The sequence below is a fragment of the Talpa occidentalis genome, unplaced genomic scaffold (assembly GCF_014898055.3).
Source record: "Talpa occidentalis isolate TD23 unplaced genomic scaffold, MPIMG_talOcc4v2.1, whole genome shotgun sequence".
Lineage (NCBI taxonomy): Eukaryota > Metazoa > Chordata > Mammalia > Eulipotyphla > Talpidae > Talpa > Talpa occidentalis.
Window position 1 is genome coordinate 139,288,645 of NW_026555331.1, and position 18,180 is coordinate 139,306,824.

Consider the following 18,180-nt stretch of genomic DNA (forward strand, 5'->3'; position numbering starts at 1 on the left):
GAAGCTTCGGTCTAGAGACAGGAGGTCTGGACTCTGATGGGTTTCCCAGTAACAGTGAAAATAGTCAACTCTTTTCTAGCACATACTATGTGCCAGGCGTGGTTCCAAGTGCCTTATAGAATTCACCCGTTGCTTCCTCACAGCCCTAAGTGGTGAGTCTACTGCAAGTTCTCTGAGAAGCGGGAGGGACTGAAGGGGGCCTCTGAGTCAGTTCATCAAGTGACTGACTGTCCTTATTTTCAGATGAAGTTCAGGCTCAGAAAGAATAGTGGCTAAAGGGCACCCAGTTAGGAGAGGCAGACCTGGGATTGGCCTTCAGGAGAGCCTGAGTTTTGCTCAAAATCCCTCAGGACCAAGACCAGGAACTTGTTCTCAGAGTCAGGTTGTGGCTGACAGTGCTTTTTATTATTTTAAAAAATTTTATTTTTTTAAAAAGATTTATTTATTTATGCATATAAGAACTGGGGTGTAAGCCAGAGGTGCCAGGAGGGTGAGAGGATTCACCAGAGACAGAGTGGGGAACAGAACAGGCAAAAGGACTGAAACACACTGCAGAGGGGAGCCTCCGGCAAGACAGGAGAGGTCTGCTGCACCATGTGGGTCACCTCCCTGGCCAACCGGGGATCAAACTTGTGCTGCAGTGGCTGCCCATAGCTTGAGTGCTTAAACGTGTATCTCATTGACTGGGGCTGTATTACATGACCAGGCCCATCTGCAAGGAAGCTGTCCCAAATAAAGTTGGAGAAGAAAGGAGATCATAAGAAGGAAGGAGAGAATGGATATTGAGTACTCCTCCAGCAGAGTCTGCTGCAGCTTCTCTGAAGGGAGGAGGAGCTGAAGGGGCCTCTGAATCAGTTGACTGACTTAATCATAAAGTCATAGAACTTTCCAGAAGAAAGTGTTCTTTAAATTATACTAGTACAACCCCCTTACTTTGTAGTTACAAACAATCGTGGACCCTGAATCACCTGACTTTTACAAGGTCCCAAAGGAACAGTTGAGGAGACTAAAGTCAGGGTCCTCCCCAGGACTGAAGGGTCTCCTCAGTAAACCCAGGGAGGTAATGGCGGGGGATATGTTTATCTAAAAAAAAAAGCTCAAGACTTACACACACGCATTTTAGAGATATTACAGAATCTCTTTTTCATAAAACCTGAACTTTTCCCCCTCATTTTCTTAGGTATATATAATGCTTAACAGGAGTTCAGTTTTTCTACATTCTGCTTGACTTTTTTTTCCCTTGCAACAAACTGCTCTTTTTAGGTATGTTTTTTCATCCTTTTCACCAGTAAAATTTATGAGCATTTATTTAAAAGAAAAAAACATTGGAAAAACTGAAGAGAGAAAGAGTGATTATACATATGGAAAGCTATAAAGAACCACAGTGAATGTGCTGCGGTTATTGCTTTCTTAAAAAAACAAACCAGGCCGGCAGTTTGGAACGTGAAAGAGTCCTGTGTGAGGGCAGGGCGGGCTGCAGAGGCTGAGCTGATGGGCTAACGACCGGGGTCTGGGGAGTCCCCCGAGGTGCCCTTCATGTCCCCCTGTCTGCTACCATTCCCTCTGATGGCCCCAGATAGGGCCAGAGAGAAAATGGTTTTACCGAAAAAAGTAAAATTAAATTCAAAAACGCTCCTTTAGAAAAATAAGACAGTCCAGGCAGCCATTTGATACAGGCTGAGAGGGAAACCAGGGTACCTCAGGCCTGTCAGGGCTTCACAGTCTGGTGAAGCCACACCCCATCTCAAGCTCCTCAAGCCTGAGGGGCAAGTGGATTTGAAATTTGATTTTTTTCAGTAACGCCATTTTCTCTCTGGCCCTGTCTGGAGAGGACTGTTCTTTTCTCTGGGGCGGGTGGCGGGTAGGGGTGTCCTGAAGGATAGCTCCAACCTGTGTGGCCTTTGGAGGGTCTCCTGAGTACCTGGGACAGTCCTAGGGAATGATAACAAGTTTGCAGGTGCATTTCTCTGGCTTGTCCCTTGCTGGCTCTCACACCAGGCCTCTGCCCCATGCTCTCCCCTGACCAGCTTCACCTGGCTCTGTGGCTCTTCATCCACCCTCCTGCCCCTCAGCCTACTTCACCCAAGGCATAGCTAAGCCCACTGGGGAACTTTTCCCAAAACTTTACTTGGAAATATAGAAGGGAAATATAATGTAGGAAATGAAACATTTCAGTTGGGCCCTGGAGATGGCTGGCCTTGGAGTTGACAGTTGACATTTTGTGAGGTAAACGCTTACAGCTTTTGCTTCTGTGAATCCTTTGCCTGCACCCACGAGGCTGGGGCAGCCCATCCTGCCCCAAGGACAGGAATGGCCCTCCAAGAGTTCCCACTTCCTTCGTCAGGCTCAGTCAGAAGCAAAGCTCTGCTCCCTCATTTCTCTTTTCCCATTATGGTAACTTCCTTCTTAGTTCCTCGTCCACTGAGATCCGGGCTCTGACTTGACGTTTCCTAAAGCCCCGCTGGAGTGCTGCTCCCTCAGGTGACACTTCCTTCAAGGAAAAAATTCTGCCTCCATTCTGGAAACAAACACCACTAGCCACTTGAAAGTGACAGTTCTGCAGCTTCAAAGCAAAACAAATAGGTTCTACAGGCCACTCAGTTATGAAAGCAAAACTCAAGGAGGTCACTGATGGGGCCTCCTCCTCCCGGCCAGCCTTCCATGACGTCCCTCAACCCGAGACGCCCACTGTAGCCTCAGCAGGATGTGGTCCTCCCCACTTAACACCGCCAGCCCAAGTCCCTGCGATTCGCGTCTGATCTCCCCACAAACCTGGCAAGCCTCGCACTCTAACCTGCCCAGACCTGTCACCACCGTTGTGATTTGTTTGTGGGTAAAAAATACAAGTGTCCTAGAATTGTAAAGTGTCCCAGCAGGAGAGGACCACCAAGAGAGCGTCTGACCAGCAACTTCATTGCACATGAAGACGAGGACACGGATGTCTAGGGATGGCCAGTGACCTGCCCCAAATCAAGGACTGGCTTTGCCCACCTACTTCAGAAGGCAGCATCGCCCCGCTCTACCACCCCAGACATTAGAGAAGTGTGTGTATTAGCTGTGCCCTTTTTCCCCAAACACATAACAGAAAAGCAACTTGAAAACGCTTGAGGGGAGAAATGAACTTTATTGGTTCATCCTGAGAGCCGGGCGGGCAGGGGTGGTGAGGGCCACCTGGTCACGTGGTCTCGTGTCGGGTGGTCTTAGGAAATGGAAGCGCTGTCATTGGAAGGAGGAGGATACTGGGCAGGAAAAACAAGGGCTGTCCACTGTTGTTTACTGCTTGACTGCCCCCCATTCTCCCGGGCTTCTGTTTTCAGGCCCACAAGTGAACCACAGCAACCTTAGACCACTTGCCAAAGGGAGGCAACTGCAGTCTCATCCAGCTGCTGTGGACAGCCGTTCTGCCTGCGCCCCTTTGTGCTCTCTGCAAGGATACCCTTTGCACACGGGCCCCTTTGCTCCCTAATCTGGACAGCGGAGAATGGTTTTCTTGCCTCTTTAGCACCCCATTCTCTAGGTTTTGGCTTGGGGGTCTCTGCGCATTGCCTTAGAGTCTCTGCTTCCCTTGCTTGGATGTTCTCTGGCCGCTGGACTGCCTTGGATAGTTGTCCAGTGTGTGCACTGCACAAAAGCATTCTACTGAGAACATGAGGGGCTATGTCTGTCCAGAGGTGAAGGGTGCCTTTCTTCCTTTGACAGAAAGACTCCCCTAGGCTAAAACTGTATTGTCTTCTAACAATAGAAGCACTTTAAAAGCTCAGTAAATGGCTCAATTAGAATGCTTTCCACAGCAGCAACAGAAACTCCAATTAATAAAAAGGAAATGTGTATTCTTTTATATTATATCATCCAAAGATGGGGTAACAGACTTGGCAACATCCAGAGGACCGCGCCGCCTCCTCACGAGTAGGGAAATCCTTTGCTGGGCTCCCCTCACATCTCATTAACAAAGCTGGGCCACATGCTCACCTCTAAACCAGTCACAGAAGAGAGTGAGATTCCTTGATTGCCTTAGACTAATATTAGAATTTAATCCAGAGCTGGGAATGGGGTGGCTTCCTGTTGGGTGATGTCTGCACTCAGGCTGGGTTTGTTTAGCCAGGAAGGAAGAAGGAAGGGCCCTGTGAGCACTAGGCAGAGTGGCTTCCTCAAGCTTCTATTTGCATCCAGCTCTTGCCTGGTGACCTGTCCTTGAACCAAATGCCAGCCTGGTTTCTTTCTCATGCTAATAGGTCTTGGTGCTCTGCCTATTCCCCCGGCTTGGCCTTCATCTTTGCCCTTGCTTTGGGCTGGTGTGAAACAAGAAGGGGAGGGCAGAGGTGTGGCCCCCTGCCCCTGGTTCCATTCTAGCAAATTGCTCTTTACCAACAGGCAATTTTCAGCTTCCTGAGGTGCTTTGGAGGGGCCCAGAGAATTAGGCTTAGCCTCCACTGGAGACCCAAATTCCTCTGCCACTGTGCTTTCAGCTCCCTGCCAGCACTGGCCCTAATTTCAGCCTGCAGCATTGAATTAATCTTTTCCAACCTTGCAAGAAAATAGATTAAATGACTCTTGGACATCTTAGATTGCTGGCTGGAGGCAGTAAGAGGCTCTTTGGCGAGGCACTACCCTCCCCCCATATACCCCCCCTCTTCCTGACGGGCTTGTCTTTCTTGGAAAGAATTCGCAGAAGGCCCGAGAACGAGTCCCTGCTCCCCACATGTGCAGTGTGTGTGAAACATATTCAGAATTATAGGACAGTTTCAGATTTAGAAATAGAAAAAGAAATATTGTTTTCATAATGCAAACTAAAAACAAACAAACAAAAAACTGGCTCTCCAAAGCCTTCTTTCCTGGTGGGACTAGAGTAGAAAGCTGTAGAACACTGCAGGGCGCTACGGGATGGAGGAGTGAGGATTGGGTACGACGGGGTCCCGGTCTAAGGAAATTTGCAGTCTTGTTGGGAAGACAGGAAAAACAGCCCTGGAACAATTAAGGAGGAAGGAATGTGAATCGGGTTCAGGCGCCGAGCAGTGGGATACACACCCCATCCCTTCCCTGCCTGACAAAACCTATCATTAAGACCCAGGTCCAATGTCACCTTCTTGGTAAATTCTTCCCTGACCCTCCTGTCTGTGCCCACAGTGCTGAGTCCAGATTCCCACAGAGACTTTTCCTGCACATGTCACAAAAAATGTGCCAGATTCCTGCATGTTTAATCCCTGCCACAGCGCCAGCTTCTTGTAAAGACCTGTTAGAAAATCAACGCGTTAGCTGGTTCCTTCTGACCTTCCCACCAGACTGTGAGCTCCAGGACCTGAGGGACAAGTCGGGGGGAACACAGTTGACTGCTGGCCCCACTGTCATGGGGTACTAGGCCATAGGCCCCCAGGGCTGTTCCCAGCTGAAGGAGAACACGGAGGTGCCCGCTGGGGTGCCAGATTCCCCTTGACTTGCAAAGAGGACTCAAAGATTCCCTCAGAATTGTGCTGCTGTCTGAGCTCTTCCTGCCCCATCCCCCCTCCTGCCCCTTCCCCAGGTGCCAGCCTGCAGCCTGGGAAGGCTCTCCTGCCTCCTCCTGCTCCTTCCTCTACCCCTGGTGGGGGGGTTCCCCCATAAAGCCCTTGCACATTGAATCCTGTCTTGGGACAGCTTCTTGGAGGACCTGAGCAAACAGTTAGTTGGCTACTCCTGTCTTCCCTGCTGGACGCACAGTCCATGAGACCTGTTGCTGCTGCTGCAGCCTGACTCCCATGGATCGTCGAGGCTGGTGGGGGTGGGACAAGGGAAGTCCTACTAGGGGCTGTACCCCAAGACAGGGATGAGCCAGGCACCAGGTATGGGCAGCCCTAGATGAAGCCAGCAGTTCGAAGGGTTGGATGGGGGTGGAAGTCCTAACTTGCTCTGTCAGGGAACAAAATAAGCTGGTGTCAGGGATGTGGGAGAGGGGTCACCTTGCACAAGACCCCAGCTGGTATGGCTGACGGCAGTCCTGGCTCCTGCCCACTGCCTGGCTGGCAAACAGGACTGCAATTCACTGACTGCGGGCCTTGGGTTGTGGGCTGCACCCAAGAGGTCCCCACTGGGAGGCCTCAAGCTCTTCTGACCCTCAGGCCCTGGGCTGGCCCCTCATGGCCAAGGGGTGGAGGCCCAGTTATCTCCCCAGCTGCCCTGTTCCCTACTACTTTATCAGGGAGGGCAAGGAGGTGCCAGAGTTCAGCGGTCCCACCTTACCCTTCCCGTGGGAAAGGCCCAGGTGCAAGGGGAGAAGCACATGGGCACAGCCAGGAGGCTCTGTCCTGGGAGGGTTTAAAAGGCCTCAGGACTTTCACACAGCCTCAGGTCACCTTCCCAACAGGCTGCAGCATGAGGGCGCTGCTGATTTTGAGCGTGCTGCTGGGGGCCACCCTTGGCTTAGAGAACTTTGTGGGGTAAGGGTGTTCAGAGGGAGACAGGGAGGATTTGGCCCCCGTGAGTGTCTGGAAGAGACAGACAGACAGAGCCATGGGAAGACGGCCAGAGAGAAGCAGCCCAGCAGCGCGGTGGGAGGCCAGCTGACTGGGACAAGGGCTGAGTAGAGTCAGGGTCTTTCAGGACAGACAGCCTCCTGAGCCCTAGGGAAATCTGAGCCCTGAGGAGGAATTTCAGGACAGAAGGAGGGGGAAAGCTTGCTGGTTTTAGATTGAGAAAGAGTCTAAGTTTGTATGATAATAGAAGCAATGTCTAGAAGATTCCAAGGAGCCCCTATTGGTAAGACCCATCATGCTTCCTACTTTCAACCCAGAGGATGGAGGGCTAGCCTGGGCTTCCAGGCTGCTTGCCACCTTCCCCCTATCTGGGGAGAGTGCATGGTCAGGGCAGGGGCTTCTCAGCACCTCAGTCTCCCCCACTGCTCTGCGCAGGCACCAGGTGCTCCGAATCTCTGCAGCCAATGAAGCCCAGGTGCAGAAGGTGAAGGAGCTGGAGGAGCTGGAGCACCTGCAGGTCAGAGGAAGGGGAAGCCCTCTCTGAGACTCCTGGGTACTACCCAGGCCAGCCGGGCCCATCTCAGGTTCCTACCACCCCTTTGGGCTGACTGGGGTCTGGGCTCACCCCACCAAAAGGAACCATGGGATGGATCCCTGTTAGGAAGTGACTTAAACCCCCCAATTCCAGAATCTTGCTGCCCTTTAGCATCTGAGCAAAGTGGGGACCCAATACTTCTCTTTCCCTTGCTGTCACAAAGCCCCTTCTCTCTGCATTCTGAGTCATTGCCCTGAACACACAGGCCTCTGTCCAGTGCCTTCTGCCCTCTGATGCACCTCAGCCCCAATTATACGGGAGATTCTGACTCCAACACCTCCCACCCCCCCGGCTGGCCTTCACTATAGCTGCTGTCCCGGCTGGTGCCTGCAGCTCACAGCCACCGTGCCTGCTCTTGTCCTCCCCAGCTGGACTTCTGGCGGGGCCCTGCCCGGCCTGGCTCCTCCATCGATGTCCGAGTGCCCTTCTCCAGCATCCAGGCTGTCAAGATCTTCCTGGAGGCCAACGACATCAGCTACAGAATCATGATCGAGGACGTGCAGTCGCTGCTGGACGAGGAGCAGGAGCAGATGTTTGCCTTCCAGTCCCGGGCCCGCTCCACCAGCACATTTAATTACGCCACCTACCACACCCTGGACGAGGTGAGGGCACCCATGGGACCGCTGCCCATGGGCACCAAGTGCTCCATCCTGCCGGCAGAATGCAGCCAGTCCGGGCACGGCACCTGCTCTTCCCCCAAGTGGCAGGGGTGGAAAGGGTGGCGGTTCCTCCGCGTCGCTGGGCTGGCCACAGGCTGGGTGACAGAGCTGCCGAGTGAGGTGTCCAGGTGCCCAGAGGCCATGAAGGCTGCTTCCACTCCCCTCCTCAGATCTACGAGTTTATGGACATGCTGGTGGCTGAGAACTCGCAGCTTGTCAGCAAGTTACAGATTGGCAACACCTACGAAGGTCGTCCCATCTACGTGCTGAAGGTACTGGGCCCCCGCAGGTGAACTTCACAGGCTGGGATGCAAGAACCGGCACCTGCCTCTGGGGGTAGCCCAAGGTCACTGGGATCTGTGATTCCCACCGTCCTACCAACTCCCCAGCCAACATTCAGAAAGACCTGGATTTCCACGCTGGTCTAGGCAGGTGCTTACATGTACACACACAACTGAAATGTTTACGTGATCCAGGTATTTCCAATCAAGGGTCCTATTGTGGAGAATATCCCCAAGATGGGGGTGGGGGGCAGGGTATAGTCCAGATCCAAAGTTTTGTTTGTGACCTTCCGCAGAGAGCAGTGAGGGGACAGTGGAGCAGAGTGGGGCCTGGGAATCTGACTGGGTTCTATTTGCCCCAGTCCTGGGCTGAGGGCAGGAGGCCCAGCTCTGTGGGATCCTTGTCCAGACCCTACCAGCCACCTGAGGGACGGCCCCACAGACAGAGCCTCAACCGGAGATAGCCAGAGAGCAGATGGCCTCTGGCCGGGGGCACCTTTGCTTACTGGAAGGCGAGACGAGGCCCCAGCTGGACCGTCTCCCTGTTCTTGTTCAGTTCAGCACTAGCACAAGCAAACGTCCAGGCATCTGGATCGACACAGGCATCCATTCCCGGGAGTGGGTCACCCAGGCCAGCGGGATCTGGTTTGCAAAGAAGGTAAGCCTGGGCAGGTGGTGGGGGGTGGTTAGAGCATTGGTGCCAAGGGCCACAGAAGCCCTGCCCTCCCTGCAGTCAGAAGGTGTGACTGCCCTTTCACCCCGTTGCTCCCCAATCCCCCCACCAGATCACAGAGGACTATGACAAGGACCCAGTTCTCAAGAACATTCTGAACACCATGGACATCTTCCTGGAGATCGTCACCAACCCTGATGGCTTCGCATTTACCCACAGCACGGTATGGACTTTGTCCTGTCCTCGGGAAAGTGGGGTGGTTCTGGCCTCTGAGCCCCCAAAACTACTGATCCTTCATCTCAACAGAATAAATCAAAGGAGGAGCAAGTCCCCATCCCCCACGACCAGTTTCCCGACCATGGCATTGTGGACATCTGGGGTGGATAGTTCTTCATGAGCGTGTGTGTGTGTGTGTGTGTGTGTGTGTGTGTGTGGGGGGTGTGCATGCAGGGTGCCTAGTAGTGTCCTGACATTCTACTCACTAGATGCCAGTAGGGTCCCGCAGTTGACACTTCCCAACACATCCTCAGATGTTGCCAAATGTCCCCGGGGGAGGGGCAAAATTGCTCCCACTGGAGGTCCAGTGCCCCAGACCTTACTTCCTGGTTCAATTTCACTTTTGTGGCAAGGACAATATGCTACAGATCACGTGTGTATCGGGGGCCGGGGGCGGCTCGTGTCTTCACTTCCCACCAGTAGAACCTCCGACCAATGGCATCCATTGTTCCCTCCATTCTGCTTCAATAAAGAACCCCCTTTGCAGACCATCTCCCTGGCAGCCAGTCGAAAATAGTTTCTGATTCCAGGCTGTGGCCACCCCCCAGCTCTGGATCAGGGTACTTAGCGCTGATTGCGGCTGCCGGCCACCCACGCGGCTCAGACCCCCGCCTGGTACTGTTAGGGGGAAAAGGATGTCCTAAAGCCCCACAGCCAGGCAACCCGTTCAATATCAGGGCTGTCCTATAACAGTGCCACAGCTGATGAGGGTCTGATCGCTTTTCCTTCCCCAGAATCGCCTGTGGCGCAAGACTCGATCCCGCACACCTGGCTCCAGTTGCATCGGAGTGGATCCCAACAGGAACTGGGATGCTGCCTTTGGGAGTAAGGCCCAGTGGGATTGGGGAGCAGGGTTGGGTACCATCCTTTGTCCTGTTGCCCCCACCCTTTCCTGTCCCGGCAGTGAGGGGAGGGTCGGGGTGCCAGCCAGCCCCTCTCCGAGGCTGCCAGTGTGGAAGGCAGTGCTCTGAGATTTGCTTGCCCCTGGTCTGTAAAAGGAAAGTTCTCCTAAAAGGAAAGTTCTGAAACAAACCTGGGGTTTCTAATGTCACCTCAGTTTCTTCCTGCCTGGCCCACTTCACTGCAAGAATGGGTTTCTCTTAAGGAAACTTCTTAGCTCCCTGGGTGGCACCATCAGCTCTGCCCAAATCTGAGTGGGGACAGAGGCAGAACCCCATTCTTTCCTGAATTTGGGGGTAAGGGGAAAGCCTCCTGCTCCCCACCACACCCCTAATTCCATGCAGAGAATGAGGACTCATGGAAGCCAGTCCGTTTGGATGTAAGGAATGCCAAGTACCCCTCTCCCCCCACAGTGCCCGGCGCCAGCAGCAACCCCTGCACAGAGACATACCACGGCCAGTATGCCAACTCCGAGGTGGAGGTCAAGTCCATCGTTGACTTTGTGAAGAACCACGGGAACATCAAGGGCTTCGTCTCCATCCACAGCTACTCCCAGCTCCTCCTCTATCCTCACGGCTACACAAACACCCCAACCCCCGACCATGAAGAGCTGGTATGCACGGACCCCTTCTTGTTGGTCCTGGGGCAGCTTCTGGCAGGCCTGGGTTTTCATTCATCAGAATTGCTTAGGCACCAGGGCCTTCTCCCAGGGGCTTCAGATGGCTTGGGAAGACCAGCAAGGAGGACTAGCCTTACTTTCTCCCTGGGAAACTGAGGCACAGAATGGTTGAGTCACTTCTGTCTCATGATAAAGTCAGGGGCAGGACTCGACTTTGGGCTTGTCAGGCAAGTTCGTGTGTGGAACTGCACCGTGGCAGGGACGTGCCTGCCAGACACAGGGCAGCGGGCCCTGAGGCTGCTGAGCCCCCAGAACCGATGCTGAAGGCCCCAGTTGGCCCCGAGCTCCGTGCTGGGGACTGGCTTCTGCAGGATGCCTCCCCAGGGACACCTGCCAGCTCCCAGGCTACCCTAGCCCTGCTCTTCCCAAGCCTGGGCTGCTGGCCATGACGGGCAACCTCATTTGTGTTTTCTTTAGGATCAGCTGGCCAAGGCGGCTGTGACGGCCCTGTCCTCCCTGTACGGGACCAAGTTCACATATGGCAGCGTCTACACCACAATTTGTAAGTGGGCTCATGGTCTCTGCGGGTGGCCTCAGGAGGGACTGAGCTTGACTTTTTTTTTTGCCTGAGGGGGTGTCCCTCCTGGAGGGTGCCCAGGCCTAGGTACATGGCTGAGGAGAATGTCCCTGGCTGTGCTGATGATCGCTGAATGGGCGGGCAGTGCCTTCTCCTGATGTGAGCTCTGCTTTCGTTGACACTTTTGGATAAACACATCTGTTCCTCTGAGAACCCTTAGCCCTTCACACATGGATGGGGTGGAGAGTCCTGCTGTCATTTGTGGATCACCAAGAAATTCAACTCAAAAGGCTCCTTCCCCAAGGCCCTTCAATTATCTTTTTCCAGCTTGCTTGCACACACAGAGGCTCTGCATTGCGTGGACGGCACATCAACGTGCAATGAAATCAACAAATGTTTACTACGCACCTGCTATGCACCAGGCCTTGTTTTGTGTGCTTGGGACAAGTTGGAAATAAGCAGAGATCAGAGAACTTACATTCTAGCCAGGGAGGCTGGCCATAAACATAAGTTTATGTGGGGTGAGCAATGCTAGAGAGAAAAGGAGAAACTCGACAGGGTGAGAGGCCGCAGGAATCCTCATCGGAAGAGTGAAATTCTGGGCAAGTGAAGTTAGGAAATGAGGGAAGGAGCCAAGGCTATCCATCTGGGGAAGAGGCTTCCAAGCAGAGGAACCTTCTAGAGCAAAGGCCCCACTGGACTGGACTGGAATTAAGGGGAAGGAGACCTGTGTGGCGGCAGCATGGGGGCAGGGGTTGTAGAAAACAGGTGGGGTGGTGGCAGATGCAAAGGCACCAAGGGAACGGGGCAGGGGGCAGGCGACCTGAAGAAGCAGGGAGAGAGCACGGAGGTGGGAAGACAGCAACTCCGTCCCTGAGTGCCCAGTCTTGGTGGGCGAGTGAGTCACGGTCTTCCCTACGGCTGTCCTGGCCTTTGGACTCCAGGCCTACTTTGGAAACGGTTTCAACCCTGCGTCAAAAGGGTTTTGCTCCCATTTAATGTCAAGTTCAATTCTGACAGCCAGCTCCCTTCCTCTGCCCCCACCCAAGAACAAAGTGGCTTCATACCCCACGGTTAAGTGCAAATCTCAGCTGAGTTTCCTCCAAAAAGACAGATTCGACTCTGGCCCATTGCACTTTCCCCTGCAGACCAGCACCCTGGGGGGTGGAGTGGAGTGGGGGGTAGATCCTCGTTACCCAAGTGGGTAACTGCTATATTTGGAGACTTGACCCAAGTGCCTGTTGGACAGTGGCAATTTTCAGGGGGACTTTTGCAATGTGGCAGGGATTTCTTGCATTCCCCAGTGAGAGGAGCAACATTGCTGGGCTGCCTCTCTGGGTCTCTTGGGCTGAGACCCGTTGGCGGGAGCTTCTGGGGAGGTAGCCAGGCTGCTTGGTCAACGGAGGGCACTTCGTAGACGCTGGCTCCCGGCAACACTGCACAGGCTCTGGCCCTTGGGCCATTAGACTGGCCCATGGAAATGTTTCCCAAGTGACTGACCTTTGCATTCCCATTTCTGCTCCCGCTGCAGACCAAGCCAGTGGAAACACTGTTGACTGGACCTACAGCCAGGGCATCAAGTACTCCTATACCTTTGAGCTCCGGGACACCGGGCGCCACGGCTTCCTGCTGCCCGCCTCCCAGATCGTCCCCACCGCCCAGGAGACCTGGCTGGCCCTTCTGACCATCATGGAGCATGTCGTGACTCACCCCTACTGAACTGGCCCTTGGGCACTCTCCTCTTCCTCTGCCCTACCCAGGCAACCCAATAAATTCTGAGTGTACATAGAACAGAATCTTGGGGCTTGCATGTGGGAATGCATGTGGTGTGTCTGCCTTTTCAAGCTGGGACAGAAGTGGGTTAGTTCCTGCAGGCCTCACTGGAAATGTGTGTGTGGTTGGACGAGATGACCCCTGCATTCCCCCTGCATTCCAAGTCCTGTGAAGTTGTATCCAAGTGGCGTCTGTTTTAATTAGACCACCCTGAGCTCAGCTCTTCAGTGGGGTGATTTGTTCATACCTTAGTAGCAAGCAGCAGCCACAGCTGCTAACCAAATGCCCGGCACCCTGCAGTGCAAAGGAATTCAGCTTGTACAATAGTCTAGCTGGCTGGATCCATTCATCTACAAAAGCAATATCCTTGAGTATGAAACAGAACAATCCTGGTGGCCACCGCTGTCCCAAATAGATGTTGCAGCCGGGCAAAGCCAATTTCTATAAAGCAAAATATGATCTCCCACTCCTGAATTGAATTGGAAGAAAACAATTGGGTTACATGGAATCATTTACTGAAGATAAAGAACTAACACCAATCCCAAGACATTTTATTAATTGTAGTATATCATGACGACTTTGCCTTAGGGGACAGAAGCAGTTTACTTTTCATTTGCCACCTCCTTCCTGGCAGCCTCCCTTACAGAGCTCTCCTGTGCTACCCACCCCCGCTCCTCACTGTTCAAGAACTTTCTCACAAATAAGGGTCTCCTACTGATGCTCCCCACAGCTCCTGAAATTTGGCTTTGCTCCCCTGGCTTGGAGATGCTGAGGGTGTGATTTCATAGTGGGGAGCTAGCACAGTACCTGGGGAATCGCAAGGGTTTTTCAAAGCTAGAATCTACCTTTTGTTTCTTTCACATATTTTAAGATGTGGCTCCGGAGCTCAGGGATACTCCCACAGAATCATTGGGAAGCGGGGGAGGGGGTTGTGGCTCCCCAAACAGGGAACCATGGGTGAGAACAGCAGTGAGAACACCCAGGTCCACTGACGGAAAAGTCTTTCTTTCTTTTTTTTTTTTTTATTTACCGGTCTGAATTTTATTTTATTTTTTTTAAATAATAAATTTTATTTTTATATTCCCCATGCAATTGCAACCCCCCCATTCTTACCCCAATCCCTCCCCTCCCGCCCCCCACCCCCAAAAAGTGTCTCTGGTTCATAGTTTTTTGTTGATTTTGATTTTCACTTTCTTATAGTTATTCATTTTCCTGGTCCCTTATTTAAGTTTTCTAGATTCCTGCTATGAGTGAGACCATCCTGTATTTTTCTTTTTCTTTCTGGCTTATTTCGCTGAGCATGATCCCTTCCAGCGCCATCCATGTTGCTTTCTTTACCACATAAAATGGCCTGAAGCGCAAATGCTTCTTTCTTCAGGAGGAATTTTCATCCTGGGTCCCATTTTAATATTGTTTTTGCTACCAACCATTCTAAAATAACAAAACAAAAACAAAAATAAGAATGAGGGTAACTAGACAGAGGATACATCGACTTTTCTGTACTTATTTATGAGACAAGATAAAACGGTGTTTCAGTCTGAAACGGAAAGATGACCTAAAGATTGCACAAAGGCTTCCTTCAAGTTCTCTTTCAGGAGACTTTCCCATCAATCTAACGAATGAGAAATTGTAGATAAACTGAAACCCATGTCAACTGCTCAGTTTGGGTGAGTAAAAAGCTGATGTTATTTTTTTGTTTCATAAAGACCGATCAGCAAAAAAAAAAAAAAAAAAAAAAAAATTAAGTTAGCAAGATACTTTGTCATTTTACACAACTGGATACCTTTAAGGGCAGAGTTGCTTCATTTAAAATAAACTGGTCACTAAGAGCAGGACCACTTGTTTGGCATTCAGTCTCTGAAACCATCCGCAGTGCTTGACTGAGAGATCCACAGCAGGTATTGTTCAATGAATCTCCTCCACTTTTACTAACGACTTCATAAACTTTATAATGTGTATTGAGGCTTGCAAGTTCATTGGAATTCCCAGAATTGCAACTTAGAAGTTAAGGCCCTGAACAAATAAGAGTCTTAAGAAAGTTGAAAAGACAAGGAATGAGGTATCAGAAAGAAAATTCCATGAGGGCAAGGATTGCGTTATGTTGTTTTAACATTCAGCCCCCACTGGCTGGCCCAGCACACACACATCATGTGCACTTAATAAATACGTGTGAAATGGAGAAACAGAAGTCACCAATACTTTTTAAAGTTTTTTCCAGAGTGGGAATAGCTTTACATTTCGTTTGCAGAATTTTTTTTTACATGTTTTATATTTTTACAAATTTGTGGGTAAATTTTTTTTAATAAATAAAAGCATAAAGCTGAAAGAATTTTAGAAAATACTGTAGTGCATACAAAAAAGTATCAATAGTCTTGAGGGGGAAAGAGCTCTTATAAGGGGTTAAAAAAAAAAGACTAACATTTCAGAAGAAAAATTGTAATTCCCAAAAGAAGAAACACAAAAAGCCAATAAAAGTATGAAAGATACTGATCCTCTGGGTGATTTTTTTGCACATTAAAGAAAAACAGATAGATCATTTTCCCCCCATCAGATTGACAAAGAATAAAAAGACTGAAAACTCAGTGTTATCAAGGGTATGAAGAAATAAGACCTGTCATACACTGCTGGTGGGAGTATAAATTCTCACCACCTTCCTGGAGGGCAATTTGGCAATATAAATCACAATCTTCAATGCATTGCCTCTTTGACCCAAAAAAAAATCCTTTTGGAAGAATCTTATAAAAATATTTGAGCAAGTTCAAATCCATGGATGTCCAGGATGGCAATGGTAAACAACGAAAATAAAAAGCACCTAAATAGAAACCAGCATTGATACCAGTCTGATGTATTTTCACGAGGGAATATTGTAAAGTTGCTGAGGTCTGTTGACATGGAAAAATGGTCACAATATACGGAATGAAAGAAGTTGGCCACACGATGGAAATGTTCTAAAATTGGATTGTGGTGATGGCTGCACAGCTCTGAAAATTTACTAAAGATCATTGAATCGTGTACTGAAAATGGGTGAATTTTATGGTTTGTGATTTGTACTTTCATAGTTTTGTTTTTTTTCTTTTTAAAGCTGGCCACAAACCAGTATGTTGAATATAAATTCCTTTTTTATTTGAAACACACACACACCTTATGCCTGGAAGGACCTAGTCCCCAGTGATAATTGTGGTTACCGTGGGAAGGGTGGTGGTTTTTCTGAACTTCTTGCAATGAGCTTTTATAATCAGGAAAAAAAAAAAAAAAAGCAAATATTTCCAACACACAGGTAACCTGTGTATAAAGTTATGTAATAACAATTCATTATCAACATCAAACACGTAGAGGCCATCTTAATTTGTGCCCAGATCCTTTTTGTATAGGCATTTCTTCTGCTCTGCCATCACGTTTCACTATCTTGCCCAGAAAAAAATGTGATTGTCTTATCGTTGGAAAAATTCACATTCCAATGGAAAGAGCTGTTTTACTGCCGTGGGAAGGACTTACTCATGTGCCCCAGTTGGGGGCCAGTCCCTAAGCACGTGGCCATAAGTAAGGTGAAAACTCCCAAGCACCCTCTCTGCTCATGTTCTGTTCCCGTAGCAATCTGGGAGGGAATTGATTATGCTAATGTCTATTCTCCAGGATTTTCCAAAAATCTTTATTTTTAAATAAACTCATTTTCCTTTTTCATAGACCATTATATATGGTTCTCGGTGTGGACTATGGGTCATGTTCCATGAGACTCCTTCGGGTGGTCTTTTGAATCGACACTTGGATACGCATGTGCAACTTTCTGGCTTTGGCCAGAAGTTAAAATTGAAATGCCATTGAATACAATCCAGACCTGACCTCACTGGCCCGCCAGGGCAGGGCTATTGGTCATCTTAGCAACTGTTGCAAGAGCAAGTGGGACTAGGTGGATTTGAAGATGCTGACGATCCTTTCTTGAAGGACAGAAACTTGGTCTGGAACACACTAAGACCCCGACGCTGCGTGTGGGAAGCTGATGTGACCAGCCATCGATCCAAATTGGCCAGATAAAGGAAGAGCTGTGAGCAAAAAGCACAGAGGCCCGGCAAATCTGAGAAGCTGTCAAAGGGTAATGAATTCTCCCCAAAGCTTTCCCATCCGCATTAATTTGGCAACTCAGACTGTGAGCATCATCTAACAGTCCCAGAGAGGGCGACTGCCAAATGTTTGTTGCCAAACTAAAAGAAGAAAATTAAAAGTCTTCTGCTTCACCACAGGCGCAGTGATCAGCTACCTTTTCAGCAGTGGGTGACTGAGCTCTGTTAACACAGACTGAGGCACAGAGGTTTGCCTCTGCTTCCTCCCCTGAAGCCCCTGCCGGTGGCCACGAGCCAATTCCCACATTTTATGTTTCAGCCTAAATCGGAAACATCACCACACAGGAAAGAAAAGATCAGACACAAATCATATCAATATGGTTTATTGGATGAATAGGTCTGCCGAGCGGGAAAACAACTTACTTCTCCACGCTCCCCCCTACAATCTTATCAGGACTTTATAACTCCCATGCCTTCCGTAGTATCCCATGAGGTGTTCATTAAGAAACAAGGCCAACCTGAGGAACCCCGGGGCACCAGTCTTTAAGCCGGGGCACCAGCCGCACAGAAATGTGGGACACATATTCCCAGGGGTGGATGTTTTGGTCCCAGAATTTCCACCCCGTTTTGGGCTGGCGGAGGAAAAAAGCTGTCAATGGGCCCCTGGGTGACAGGAGGGGAGGGAAGCCAGCAGTCGAGAGAAGGTTCTGTTCTCGTGGGAGCAGTGGATGCATGGCCCGGGAGAGCTCACCCAGTGGGGAGCACAGAGCAGAGGTCTGAACAGACTTGCTCTGGGACCGCAGCTCTCGGGCTGGACCCCGGCTTCCCAAACTTAGAACTCAGTGATTCAGGGTGAGTTACTACCTTTCCGCTGGACCCTCAGTCTCCGATCCTGAAAATGGGGGTGCCTACCTCCCAGGGCTGTTGTGTGAATTAAATGAGTCAGTAATTATAAGGAAGAGTCCAGGAAACCACTTAACACAGTTAGTGCTCCATAAATGTTTACTAGTGTTCTCTAGAGAGCTTCGAGATTTGAAACAAGAGAGAAAAAACAGCACACTCCCCAATGGGGATGGCGTGCAACCTATATGGGATGAAGTCTGAAGGCCACTGGGGGCCTGAGGGGACTGTGACCACAGGCCTGGCAGGCTGCAGGCAGCCAGAGTAATAACAACACCCCTAACAGCTCCCTGGGTGCCTCCTGCAGAGGGTCGTCCAGAAGCCGCAGGATTGTGAGTAACTCGCCTACAAAAGCAGGACATACAAGAGGACAAAAGGTAGCAAGCTCCCCCGCTCTCCAGAATAGCAGCCAACACTGAGAGA

General features: G+C 50.5%; 1 protein-coding gene across 1 annotated transcript; it reads left to right on the top strand.

The window, feature by feature from the left end:
- Nucleotides 1-6,345: 6,345 nt before the first annotated feature.
- On the top strand, nt 6,346-12,836 carry CPA1 (carboxypeptidase A1). Its single transcript, XM_037518306.1, has 10 exons — nt 6,346-6,410; nt 6,882-6,963; nt 7,410-7,643; nt 7,871-7,972; nt 8,538-8,639; nt 8,767-8,877; nt 9,665-9,755; nt 10,244-10,443; nt 10,927-11,011; nt 12,558-12,836. Exons 1-10 carry the CDS (start codon nt 6,346-6,348, stop codon nt 12,743-12,745), a joined length of 1,260 nt encoding a protein of 419 aa, XP_037374203.1. The 3' UTR covers nt 12,746-12,836.
- Nucleotides 12,837-18,180: the final 5,344 nt, after the last annotated feature.